The sequence below is a fragment of the Euprymna scolopes genome, chromosome 17 (assembly GCF_053919585.1).
Source record: "Euprymna scolopes isolate OS-2025 chromosome 17, ASM5391958v1, whole genome shotgun sequence".
In the NCBI taxonomy this organism is placed as follows: domain Eukaryota; kingdom Metazoa; phylum Mollusca; class Cephalopoda; order Sepiida; family Sepiolidae; genus Euprymna; species Euprymna scolopes.
The window spans coordinates 64,066,422-64,081,421 of NC_136498.1; the positions used below are offsets into that span (position 1 = coordinate 64,066,422).

The window sequence follows — 15,000 nt, forward strand, 5'->3', positions numbered from 1 at the left end:
TTCACGCAAATGTACTTTATGTGTCGGGGTGTGTTCTTAGATAAGTTTAGTACCGGAATGCCTGTGATAATTATCGAAAATTGATAATCGAAAAAAACATTAAAGATGGAACAGTCCGATTTTGATCAACGTTAATACTTTCACACAGTCAAACATCACAAGTGCATTTGAGAAGTTTTATCACCACGCAAGCAAGTGTGTCCAGCATATAAAATCAACAGTAGGTTCTTTGTTATGACAAAGCTGCGTTCGAAATGAATGTTTCTGTTCAGAGCATATAACTGAATCATTATACTTGATATTTGCATTTTAAACTTCAAAAATAATGTAGGCCACAATGTACTGTGGACTAATACAGGGAATCAGTGCAGGGAGGATTGAAAAAAAAAAAGAATGGACGATTTTACCGAGTTCGATGACCATAAATATGGGAGAGTTAAATATCCGGTCTTCAAACCTTAAACAAATTTTGCATAAATATTCTGAAATGATAATAAAATTCACACCAACCTATAAATGAAACCTGATATACACAAGTATACTTAAGGCCTTAGACAAGTTAACACGCACACACACAGATAACATCTCTTTCTGTCTTTCAATGTACCCACCTTAGCGTCTTAAGCCACCACCCTGTCTACTTTACTCCTACATCCCCTTATTTTACACACATATTAAGTCCATTCCTTGTTTCTATTTATAAATGGCTTTTACCGGAAGTTGACTCGAGATCTTCATTGCAAAGTTTGCTTTCATATAAGCTGGGCTGCCTGATGAGATCTCTAGTTACAAAAACTAGCTGACCGAAACATGCTATTGACAGTATAGGAATGCATTGCTGATTTTTGTGAAAAAGTAAATGTATATGTGTGTGTATTTTTTTTTTTTTCATAGGACTTAATCCTATGAAACAATAATGTTTATAAAATAGTGTTCGGTTACATTTAGAGCTATATTTTAATATAATTTTATCTATTTTTTTAGTATAAATTTTTTAATATAAATATCCATTGGTGAATTTCTATTTTTAGTACAATGCTTTAGTCTATTGCCCTCCTTCAAAGCATAGCATCCATTTAATAAACGGATAATTCTCCAACACTATTCTATTTAATCATTACACATTATTAAAATATTGTGTTGATAGCTAACAAATGTTTTTTGTCCATTTTTTTACTAATGAATCACTGTTTATCAAGACCCAAAGGTCACTCAAAGACAAGGGTTAATGATTTGTATCAGGTGGATTATGAGACTGACATCATGAAGATGACAGACGATCTGGGCAGAATTGATTGCTTAAGAGGACGATTCAACAAGAATTTGTTAACATTGAACTTGAAAACGACCACAGTCAGCTAGGAAGCAGCCCTGAGGTATTGTATTCCACAGACGGACAGTTTTTGAAAGAAACTCTGCTTATGGAAGCTCCATCTATCTCTATGTATAGCGAATAAAAGCAAAGAGAAATACACAAATATGAAATTAGCCAAAATTATTTTTTAGAAAAAGTCTTACCGGAAGTTAACGAGAAAAGAAGACCGACGATGAGCAGCACATGCTGAAGCCTGGTTGAAAACGTATTAACCATTACTTATTTCGGCTGGATATCCTGGAAATAAATACATCTAAAGCTTATATATAAAGTAACATGAGTTTTCCCCTTATTTAATCGACACAAACACAAACTAATATAATTCACATATTGGTTTGGGTTCTTCAATCTCAAAAGCAGAGAGCTTCAATTTATCAAACATGGATCAACGAGTGTAATGTCGTCAGCGTAACAAACATTGGTAAATGGATCGTTGTTAGGTTGTCCAGTTCTTTCATCACAAATTCCAAGAAAACATTAAAAACGTCTGAACATAAAAGAAAACCTTGGTGCAACCCGATAGTTGTGACATTGTAATACATCCGTCAATAATCACTGCACTACAATATCTGTCTATGTATAAGTTCAGAAATTGTTTCAAATTAAAAGTATATGCACACATGTTAAAACATTGTTAATTCACTACCCAACGTAGCAGCAGCCGAATAGCGTAACTGTTAGAAGTGTCCTGCTGTTTGAGCGATCGAGTTTTGATCCTGACGAGGCTGTTGCCTGTCTGGTCACACTGATGAGCTGTAATACAATGAAACAGTACTATATGTGGATGACTATATATATATATATATATATATATATATATATATATATATATATATATATATATATACATATATATATGTATGTATTTATATATATATATATATGTGTGTGTGTGTGTGTGTATATATATATATATATATATATATATATATATAATATATATGTATATATATATAAATTGGTATTAAAGCTCTTGGAAACATCAGTAAAAGTTTAAAAACGTTGAATAAACAAACAAAGCTGTTTTTAGAAGATATTAAGATGCAAACTTTTTATTAAAAGAAGGAAAAAAAATAATAATTCAATATTTTTCCTCAAAAGGAAAATAAATTTTTTTTTTGCCTATTTTTAATAAAATTTTTCTTGTCAAAGAAAATTATTACTCTATCGTTCAGTTTTGATATTGAGGAAGTGTATGGTAAATTACGATCGGGTAATTAACAAAATAGGTTAAAAGAGATAGAATTAAATGTTAAAATTTCTTTTGTTTATCAGAGGTTTATAGATACATGTGCAAAGAGCACGGGTAAATGGAAACGTGATAAAGTTACATTGGTTGACTACTCTGACGTCATAAAAAGGAGATTCTCAATATATTGAGAGAGGGTTCGAGTTAGAATCAGAATCACAGTCACAGACAGTCAGTTAACAAACGAGTCTGACAGCGACTTAGTAAGAGCTTATGCCCTCTTGGAAGCGACAGGGGGAAGAGAAGACCATGTAGTCGTAAAGGCTAGAATCCCTGACAATCATCAATCATTCAGCTGGTATGAATAAAAAATCACATATATTTGTAAACTTGTTTCGTTGTTGTCGTCGTTATTACAACTGAAAGGTAAGTGTGTTTTGCCTATCATCTTAAACGAACTTTGTAATGTCCCTGCCATCATCATCAATAATGTACCTCCCCTCTATCTGTGTTAACAAGAACTGTTGCATAAATGTTTCAGCTCCGTATTATATAATAAAAGAATTATCATCACAGTCGTCATGATGTAAACAATAAATAAATATCATTATTATATTTGTTCTGAGTCCCCAAAATATATGCCCCCCCCCCTGCAACACAGTACCTATTCGATTTGGTGCCGTGACCAGAATACAATGAGACAATCCCAGGAATAAAGTAACCTATATTCATGGTGCCTGGAATCAGTCAATATTACGTCAATCAGTCAGGAAAACTAACCGATATAAAAATGGATTAGACCAAAACCAGCAAAAGAACAATAAAAAAAAAGGTGGCGAAAATAAGGTAATCACATCAATCAATACAGGAACTCTGACCCAGAGAGTTTGTGAAACAATAAACAAAGCTGGTTAGAAAAAGATCATCAGGTCAATCGTCATCAATGAAAAAGAAGAAAGGAAAGACAGGGAAGAGAGACACAAAGACAAATAAAGGTCGACACAGAGTTCTGAAAAACCTGCTCTTATTCCACTAACCTCCATCACTCCGATGTTAGTTGTTTCTTTTATTTTGATGTGTAAATAAACAAATCTGTATTGAAATCATAAAAAGTGTCTCGTATTCATTTTAACACGAAAATAACTTTTCGAGAAACTTGATGATCATAGCACATTCATATACGTAACATACACACTTGAAATTTTAGATGTAGATTACTTGGACATGGATCAGATATTTTATTTTGACTTGAGCCGAAAGCAATAAATGTTAAGGGGTCAAAATTGAGGTCAGAGCGTGGCTACCGAGAAAGAAAACCGATGCATATGACTGCGTAACGTCACTTCCTAATTAAGTTGTAGGTATAGACAGTTTCCGGTATTCAACCACGTGGTCATGCTAACAGGCATAAAAAAAATATGGCTACCAATATGTGTTACCGATTGTCCATGTACGTTCTAAAGAAAAAGAACAATTCTCCATTCGGAAAATAATTATTATAATTGCACATTTGGGATAATTTTAATCAAAATATCGTAAGTGAATTTGTGTTTGAACTTTTATTTTTATTGGAGAAAGTCGAATATTTCATTTTATTTATTTATTTTTTTTTTACTGCAAAACAAACAATTTTTGAGTTTGTATTACTGTACACATAGATTCGAAAAAGTTGTCAAAAAACAAATATATATGAAATAAATGTTATCAAAGGCAAGATAAGTTACAAACATGCCAATCTTTTTCTTTTTAAAATATATTGATAAACATTGTATGATTTTCAAAGCGAGTACACGTTTTAAAGTGAGTAAAACCACTAAAAACCTTCCCAGATAGGTAGAAGAGTAACTTATCTTGCCTTTGATAACATTTATTTGTGATATATTTGTTTTTTGACAACCTTTTCGAATCTATGTGTACAGTAATACAAACCTAATATTTTATTTAACTTGAAAATAATATTTAAAATACACGTGCGTACACTGCACAAGCACCCTTATTATTATCATAATAATAATAAAAAACTGGTGTAGATGACATCGACTGGCGCCACACCACACCAACTAGTTGTGAAGGGTCAGGGAGGATGGAAAGACCGAGGTAAGAGAGTACTGACCAAATCTCCACTGGAAGTGTGCAGTTCAAATCTGGTACCTTTGGGAGGCATTTTGTCACCCAAACCCCAGGAAACACCAATGGCCGATACCAACGAGAAATCAGTGACAACGGCTGTTGCGATAACATGCAATCATCTGTATAAGTGATCAAAAGGTGGAGAGCACTGGAAATCTGGGGAGAGTTGTTGTCACTTGGTCTCCAGGGAACACCACAGGTTACTGCCAGTGAGCAATCACTGATGATGGCTTGTGAGACAACTAATACGCTACACATTTTGATGAAAAACATGGGAAAAATGGACATAGAACAGAAAACCAAAACTTTAAATTTCTGTATTTAAAGTAATAGTTATTTAAATATTTCAACATATAATCTTGTGGAGAAAATCCAGCTTCCCAATAAGGGGCACTCTGGATAGGAAAAAAAATAATCTCAGTCATGAAAGATTTCTCCTCCACCGACCGAAGACAGAAAAGGTAAAGTGTAGCATCAAAACAGATACTACACTGATCTTGTTCCGAAGGCCAAAAAATATTTGTTTAATGTTTCTTTAATTGTTTGTGCCCTAAATTCATAATTCAGTTTTATCAGTATTAAATTGTATATTGCTTTAAAATTACTTAATTTTACATAGATAATGTTTATATTTTATATTGAATAAAGTTCAGTTTCAGTATTAATCGAACTGTGTTCCTTTTTCTTTTTAAAAATGTTTTATTGCTCTTTTGCAAATGGCCCTCATATAGTACTGACAGTCTGACAAATCTTACCTACATTGCCTGCAGACATTTTTCAGTTAACAGGCCTTCTTCTTACTCTCGGTGGCCGTGGTCAGAGTAAAAAAAATTTGACCTCTGCGGTCTCTACCAAATTACTCAGCCAATTTTGGGTCTAAACACTTGATATTTTAGATGTAGGTTACTTGGATATGGGTTGGACATTTTAATTTAAGTTGAGCCAAAAACAATAAATATTAAGGAGTCAAAATTAGAGGCAAAGTAAAAGAAAATTTTACCTTTGCGGTCTCTAGCAACTTTTCTCTATGGTAGTTAAGGAAGCCTATTATAAAGAAAGGCATTACCATACATGTGCACACTTTTTAATATATACATATGCATACAAAGTTATTAACAGTACATAGAGTCCAAGCAAAGCCGGGCTGAACTGCTAGTATATATATATATATATATATATATATATATATATACCAACCACGTCACCCAACTCACACAACTCACGCTAGTATATATATACCCAACTCATGCTAGTATATATATATATATACCAACCACTATCATCCCACCCCACCCACACAAACCACCAAAAAATCCCCCTACTTAACAACCCCCACCGTAACCACCCAATGGAACTAAACCACCCCTATAAATACCACCCAACACAAAACAATCTTTACAACACCCACCCCCAGTACCCCACAGTACAAAACCGACCCCAAAAATACCCCCCATACAAACACAACCAATCCGAATACCCCAGGTACCATCATAACCCATACATCCCCACAAAACGACACAACCAACCTCCCAACCGAATCAACGAAACTAACGACCCTCACAATCATTTTTTAGGAATCCCTCACAAAATGACAACACCAGACTAGATAACAAAAAACCCAAAGTCATCAACCTATCTACAGAGACACTTACAAAGGACGAAATATAAGTACTAAAACTAGGCCTCAAATTCTACCCAACTCCCAGAAGTAACATAGCAGAGTTAAAGAAAGACCTCAAAGAATTTGAACGCAAATTTAGACTCATAGATATACTTAATGACAGTGATAACACAACAGACGACTCTCTAGTGAAGAATAAATCAACATACTTCCCCAACAAACATAACAACACAAAAGAACTAAATACCTTCTTTGAAACACTCTGGAGCCTCAACCCCCAACAAAAAGAAAACCCCACCAGTAATCTAACGCGAAAACAAAATCAAGCACTTAAAAAAATCCAACACAATAACAACTTAGTTATAAAGGAAGCAGACAAAGGTAGTGCAGTAGTTATAATGAATAAGAACTTCTATAAAACAAAAATTTCAGAATCACTAGGGAACGAAAATTATTACAAACCAATTAGCTCTAACATAGACGACACAACCATATCTAAAATAACAAAACTCTGCACAACATACAATAGTACATTAACTAAAAAAGAAAAAGACTTCCTTACAAACTTCACAACAAAAACAAACATCTTCTATGAGCTACCCAAAATACAAAAATCTAACCAGGTAAGACATGCCATCAACATACAAAAGTCGGAATACATAAGCACCCCAAACCCCAACGACCTCACATTCAGACCCATAGTAGCAGGACCATCATGCCCAACAAGCAGACTTAGCAACCTAATAGATATACTATTACAGCCTTTCACCAATCTAATCAGAAGTTTTGTAAGAGATAACACACACTTCCTTAGCTCCCTACCACAAACAGTAGACGATGGGACTATACTAGCCACATTCGATGTTAGCAGCCTATATAGCAATATCCCACACAATCTAGGAAAAGAAGCTATCGCATATTGGATTGACAAACCTATACAGACTTTACACCCCAGATTCAATAAACAACTCATGATTGATAGCATCGACATAATCCTCAATAACAACTCCTTCCAATTCAATAAAGACAACTACATCCAAATACTAGGCACAGCAATGGGTACCAAAATGGCACCGACATATGCCACCCTTACACTCGCCTTCCTAGAAGAGACCCTTTATGAAAGGATAGAGCAAAAGTACGGGCACAATATAAAAACACTCTTCATAAAATCTTGGAAAAGATACCTAGACGACTGCTTTATCCACACTCCACACTTTGCTACAAAATCTACACCCAAAAATAAACTTCACACTAGAACAAAGCCCCACAGAACTACCTTTCCTAGACATCCTAGTAACAATAAAAAAACAATATAATCACAGACATCTACCACAAACCCACAGACACTCAACAATACCTCCACTTCAAAAGCCACCATCCTAAAAACTGTCTAAAATCAATACCCTATTCCCTAGCACGTAGAGTCTGCACCATAGTAACAGACAGACACCTCCATTCAACTAGACTGAATGAACTACAAATAACACTACGGAAAAGAGGATATCCACTACCACTAATACAGAAAGGTATTGAACTGGCTAAAAAAATTCCAATAGACCAACTAAGAACCCCAAAAGAACACAACAAAGAACAAATTTTAGCATACGTCTCTACACACAACACAAACAACTCAGAACTATTCACACAGATAACAAAAAACCTTATCCTCCTCAATCAGAAAGACAAACTAAACAACATACTTAAAACAACAAAAATAATAAAAAGCAAACGCCAACCCAAAAACTTAAAACACATCCTAACTTCCTCAAAACTCGTCCCACATACTACAAAAGGGGTTACAAAATGCAACAAACCGCGATGTGGAGTATGTGACATAATAATAAAAGGTAACACATACACATTCAAAAACCCAGCACAAACATTCAAAATAAAAAAGGATCTAAATTGCACCTCCAGAAATGTAGTATATGCACTAAGATGCACAACATGCAACAAATACTACATAGGCGCCACCAAAAATTTCAGCAATAGAGTGGCCTTACATAAGAGCAAGATCAAAATTGCAGATAACAGACACCTCTATGTTTCAAAACACGTACACACATGCAGTGGAAACAGCTTCAAAATAATGCCAATCTTCCAAACAGACAATTACTTTTATTTACTTACACAGGAAAAAAACTTCATCACCAGATTCACTCCTGAACTGAACAGAGCCTAATATCATCACACAAAAACATGAAATGCAAGATACACTCGCATGCACATCCATACACATACACATACACACACACACATAAATCAGAACCGACACATTAAAACACACACACGTGCGCGTATACAACCACACACAGACATAACACCCCTATCTCTAATACAACACACTGAACAACACCAACCCTACTTAACCTCAAAACCAACAACACTAGGAAACACCTAGACCCATAGTATAATATCTGTTCCAACACCTCGCTCCCTCCTCAGTCAGTGGAGGAGAACCCCCTCATGACTGAAACAACTATCATCCCTTCTATCATCCCCCTCCCATACCTATACCCCCTCCAATGCCCTCCAATCTGGGGAACAAAATCTTCCCCACACTAGGTCATCCTGGGTCTGGCCATACCCACATGGGGAGACAAATAAATAGAAACATTAAAAAATCCCCTATACATATTTTAAATTTCAGTGACTTAAAAACATTATTACAATGATCCAAACATAATTCTCAATGAAAAACCAAGACACGGAATAATAAAATAATGTTAAAAAATACACATTGTTGGTGACTACTCCCTTATTTAAATATATATATATATATATATATATATATATATATATATATAATATAATATAAAGCTGAACGTCTGTGTGTGTGTCTGGTCACGAATAGGCTCCTATATGTTTGACTATTATAGAAAACTGATCACATATAATGATAGAAGATGTATCGAGACACAGAAATGGGTATGTTTGATCAGGCATAATGATGATTCATTAAAATTGTGGGGTCTGCATATGCGCCTGGTTCACAAAGTAGGGAAATAAAAAATTAAAATAAAAAAAAAAACCTTTACAAGTGGTTTTGATATAGATGTACATAATAATACTATGATAAGTATGTTTTAACTTAAATAGGGATGGTATAATAAAATTGTGGGGTCTGCATTCACGCCTGGCCTCCATAGAATGGAAATAGGTTTAATAAAGTCTTTTCATATCTATCTGCATAAGTATACTTTGATAGTTATGTTTCAGTTTGAAGAAATATGGCATAATAAAATTATGGGGTATTCGTTCGCGCCTGACCTCCATAGAATGGAAATATGTCACAAAGTTTAACAAGGTTTTTTAATATAGATCCACAGAATATTTTGATGAGCGTTTCAGTGTGAACAGGTATGGTATAATAAATTATGGGGTTTATCTATTTTATTTTTACTTTCATCATATTTTGCTTTGGTTTTGATACCCCCAAATTCGAAACTATCTCTTTACAACCCTTCCTTTTCATAACCTATCATACTTTCATAAATCAGAGTCCATTTTCTGTAGGCTGTTTTTGAACCCCGTCAACGACGGGTACTTTTGCTAGTATATATATATATATATATATATATATATATATATATATATATATATATAAGCTCATACAATTTCTTATATACTAATACAAGCAACGAAACTTGCTTCTCCATCCTTCAGTTTATCGGTTACTATTATTATTATTATATAATATTATATATATATGAGGGAAAAGAGAGTTCTTTTAGACTTGAGACGTCTTTCGCCATCCTCATCTGGGGCAAATGAAGGCATTTTGATTTTTAAAAAAGAAAATAGGGGGAAGAAATCAAAAATAAGTTGAAAATAAAAACGATATATTTACAACTACCATAAAAAATATGTACAGAGAGGGAGGAAGGGAGAAAAAGAGAAAATATCTATAAATGTGGATTATATATATATATTATAATAGAAAAATGCGAGCATGACAAATAATATGATTAATCTTAAACATGGAAAAGTAAAGGACTAGTCGTTAAACCTGGAAATGAAAAGGACAAGTTATATATATATAATATTAATAAATTTATAACTTAAAATATTGCAGCATTAATAATTGATTATATAATGTTATAAATTGAATTTTTTAAAAATTCTTAATGCTGCAATATTTTAAGTTATAAATTTATTAATATTTTTCACTAGAATAACTTGTCCCTTTTCTTTTCCAGTTTTAACAACTAGTCCTTTACTTTTCCATGTTTAAACTTAACCATATTACTTTTCATGCTCGCATTTTTCTGCTGTAATCCATGATTTTTCCAGGCTTCCAATAAATTCACTTGTTCTTTGTTTAATTTCAGTCTTATATTTTTGCCCCCATAAACACATATGTAACAACAATGTATGGCACTCGTCTGCTTTCAATAAAATCCTCCATATTATCTCCCTTTCGTGCTTCCATTCTGTTTCACTTGTTACTTCTCTTTCCACGACAGCAGTGAATTAGTAGCAGCACGATTCGCTGAAACGACATGGTTGCTATGGAAATCAGTCATAAAAAGCGTCGCTCACCTTCTTACATATTTTATGATTCTGAACACCAGAAAATTCATCATAACTTTTGTTTTACTGAACGAAAAATGAATTTTTTCTTCACAATATAGCTGAGAAGGTGATCTATAAACTGCAATAATTGTTTGAAATTTGGTCAAGCTTTAAAGCAGTTCTAAATGACTAAAACTGCCACTTAACCATATATTCAAACACGATAGTGTTTGAAGGATATATATATATATATATATATATATATATATATATATATATATATATATATATATATATATATAATAGAGCTACCGTATTTGAATGATATATCATAACTATAGTATCTCTCTATAAGTCACCCAAAAGGTCCAGTGTATTAACGAACCTCTTTTGCCTGCGGATTCGAAAGTTTTAATATGACTACTCGATCGGCCTCGAAATAGAATTGAAAAGAAGTCGTTCTTACCAACCCACATTTTGGATTATCCAATAAATGTTGTCCAATTGCGGAATCTAAATTATTGTGGGTAGGGTTGGGGCGAATTTTATTTTTATTACGAAAACCTGAGGGTACATGTTGTCCATATCTTGTTTCAAAGTGGTTTGCCCAACATAGACAGTATCACTTTGACATTGGAATTTATATATAACATTACTAAGTTTAGTGCGTAAAATGAAAAAAATGCAGGTTTCCTATTGAAAATCACACGAGGTAGAACAGACGGAAAACAATTGTTAATAGTCTGTTTAAGTTTATTTATGAGAGGGACACATTTTTCTCCAACTCATGGTAACTTAAGATATACTGGACACTTTGAAAGGCCAAAGGTTATATATTTATTAAATTGGTTGATTTGGAATTTGTTGTGGGGTACAAATCACTCCTATTTGATAACTAAGTGGAATCAACCAGTCCTATGAATATCACTGGTTTCAGAAATGGAGACATTCATACCATGTTTAACCGCATGTTGTGAATTCTCACCCGGCATTTTTCTAATTTGCTACAAATTTGAAAAAGTCGTACCTACTTGACCACTCATTGGCCATTTAAGGGTTTTTCTTGTTTGGCTATAGGAACCGACCCCGTCTTTGGGTGAGTGGTCCCTTAAGCATTGTTTTTGTTTTTGTGCCCCTATTGGGTTTGTTGTTGTTTTTACTAATTGTTGTTTTCCATTCTTTGCAGATAGTCCAGTGTCTGGATCCAACTTAAGCAGCCAGCAGGGCTAGGGGAAACCGACGTGCCTTTTTAGGCGAAGGTCCCCTCGTTTCCAAATCGGCAGGTTGGGACAGGGCACTGGGCCAACACTTAGGAGGGGCAGGCCTCTGCCTCTTCACCATGGGGGATGCCCCTGGTGTAGGGATTGTTAAGCGTTTGGGCGGTGCCGCCCCGAAGGGCACCCCCAGTTCGAGACGGGTAACCGGGGTCGCCGCCCCATCTGTGAATTCAGTCGGTGCGTGTTCGGGGGTCGCCACCCCAGGTTCGGTTGCGGTCGGTAGGGTGACGTCCGCAGGGGTTGCCGCTCAAAAGGGTAACCCCAGTTTGAGTTTGAGTGTGAGATCGAGATCGGTTTCGGGGGATACCAACCCAAAAGGCATCCCCAAGGCGAGTATGGTCACAGTCCCGGGGGTCTCCACCCCTAGTGGTTCGAGTGGGTATCCTTGCAGTACAGAGAGAGTAGCTGTGGTGGAAGCAACGCCAGAGCCGACAGCAGAATCCTTCTCATTTGCAAGTATGGAAGGAGGGACACCCTGGAAGACGCCGGCAATAGTGGTGACCACAACCAAGGAGCAGATGGTTGAGGCTTGGAAACAACTCTGGACGCCGAGACCCTGGAGGAAGATTATAGAATGATAAGGAAAAAGAAAAGAAGACCGGTCAAACGTTGGTGGATCTGCAATGAGGAAGAAGCCGCGTCAACACCGCCACCAACGCGGATGCTATCTGAAACGAGCAGCCTCCATAAACTGGCAGCAGTGGAACTGAGGAAGACGAAATTGTTCTAGATGGATGCTCCCCGGGAGTGGGGGGATCAATGGAAGTGACGCCAGTCAATGCAGTCGATTGGCCGGCCCTCACAGTGAGTGACTCATTTTCAATACCACCGGGGCAGAAGCCGAGAAGTGACAGCCATCCAGCAGCCGGCATGCCCAAAAAGACTACCTCAAGGAAGGTCAGAAAAAGATCCCGGAGTACTATCGAGACCTCTTCAATAACAAATTCCAGGGCTACATGGAAGGAAATGCCCTAAAAGTGATGCCAGGGAGACTGGAGGAGATACAGCTGAGATCGGTTTCCCTGGTGACCTTTGAAGTAAAAGGAAGGGGTTTCACTGGGGTCCCCAAAGAGAAGATGTTGGAGGTACTGGGCGAATTGAAGGCCCCCGCCCAGTACATAGTCCAGCGCAGTTATGCCATGTGGGATCTACTTTTGCTAACAAAGGAGGAAGCGGAAAGAATAGCAAAAGGGGACCTCACATGGAAGAACTTAAGGATGAAACCAGAGTACCAATCGAAATGGAGGATTATGGTCACGTGATGGACGTGCCGTGTTTCATAGATGGAGACCAGCTGGGAGCCACGATGTCCCAGTTTGGTGAAGTAGAGGAGGTACAGCTAGTGATGGGCCCCCGAAATATACGAACTGGTGACTACAAGATCCTTATGAGAGTGGATAGGAAGGGATTCAATGAGATCCCTTCCCAGCTGACATGCGAGGGCTGGCAGATGCTGGTGATAGTCGAGAGGAGAAGGCCACACTGCTGGCATTACCACAAACGGGGGCATGTGGCCAAATTCTGCTCCCAGAAGAAGGTGCCTGAGAAGGCAGAAGCAGTAAGGAAGCCAGCTGAGGAAATGAAGGAGAAGAAAGAGACTGAAAAATGCAAAGCTGCCACCTGGAGCCAGGTTGCCTCCCAAAAGGCAAAAAGACAGGAAAGGCCGGCTCCTCACACAACACCAAGAGGAGGGGCGGTGACGGCCAAGCGGAAACTCTGTGTGAGCTCCTCCAAGACTGAAGGAGAGGAGGAGAGGGGCAAGACCAAGCTGGAGGAAAAAGGGAATGGAAAGAACACCAAGTCAAAGAAACTGAGCCTCCAACCCAGATCCTCCATGAGGAAGCTCAGCCCACTCCTCCCCTATTCAACATCCCTGAGATAAAGGAGCAAGGTGAAGCTCCAGTTACAGAAGTGCCAGCGATAGAAGCAGAGATGGCAGAGAAGAAGAAAGACAAGCAAGAGGCGGCCCCCAGAGAGGAAAAAACAAGAAAGTTTCCTTTCTGGTTGGGGGAGCGCTTCTGTGAAGTGACGGCAGAAGATACAACTGGCGACCTCAACGGAAGACAAAAGAAGTTTCTGAGGAACCTCGTCAACCTCTCAAAGGTTGACGAGAAGGAGGTCGCCGATCCTCAGAACTTCAGTGATGCCCCACAGCTGATTAAATTCGTGAGACCAAATAAGGGAGGGAGAGCAAAGGCCTTGTGGAGGATGTTGGAGGCTGGAAAAACGGCCTTCAAGGGATTATGTATAATTGACGGGGAGCACCCATCGCTTGTGCAAATTGCCCAAAAATGTGAAGGGAGGGTCCCCATTTATGTTCACCCATCCTTTTATAGGGCATTAAAAGTGACCCCCTTAGACGTTGGGGGCCTGGCATGAGGCAGTCTCGGTCAGACCTTCGACGGACTTACTCCCAAAGATTTTAGACCCATCTGTGATGAATACTACTAATTAGAGAATAATGGCCACGGGCTTGAACCTAACTACTTTTAATCTGATGGGCATGAGATCCTGAAGCAAGGCTGCTCGCGTGCTGAGGGATCTCATGGCCCTTGAGGTAGACATAGCTGCATTGTAGGAGACCCACTTTGTTGAGGCCAGGGATTGCTGTGTGCTTGTTAATGACTTTGACGTTTACTCAGCATATGCCACTTGATTTAGCGTACGTAGTCGACAATGTGGACCCGCTGTTTGGTGGGGAGAAACGGTCTGTGTTTCTAGCGGTCCTAGCCATAGCTAGGTTAGTGAAGTGGGTTTCACATCTGGGCATTGTCTATGAGGAGCAATCTGTTTCGAATCACGATCTGGTTGCTTATTTTAAAATCAGATGTGATTGGGAAAGATTGCACCGCATAGACTTTGATAGGAGATGGGTGCACAATACTAGTTT

The 15,000-nt window shown here is 37.3% G+C and overlaps 1 protein-coding gene across 1 annotated transcript in view; it reads right to left on the reverse strand.

Moving 5' to 3' along the window:
* LOC145296759 (beta-1,3-galactosyltransferase 5-like) overlaps positions 1 to 15,000 on the reverse strand; it is a 30,098-nt gene that overhangs the window by 4,994 nt on the left and 10,104 nt on the right. The window contains exon 2 of the mRNA XM_080142808.1: positions 1,519 to 1,612. Coding sequence (XP_079998934.1) covers positions 1,519 to 1,591 — 73 coding nt within the window. The 5' untranslated portion in view covers positions 1,592 to 1,612. The remainder of the gene's footprint in view (positions 1 to 1,518; positions 1,613 to 15,000) is intronic.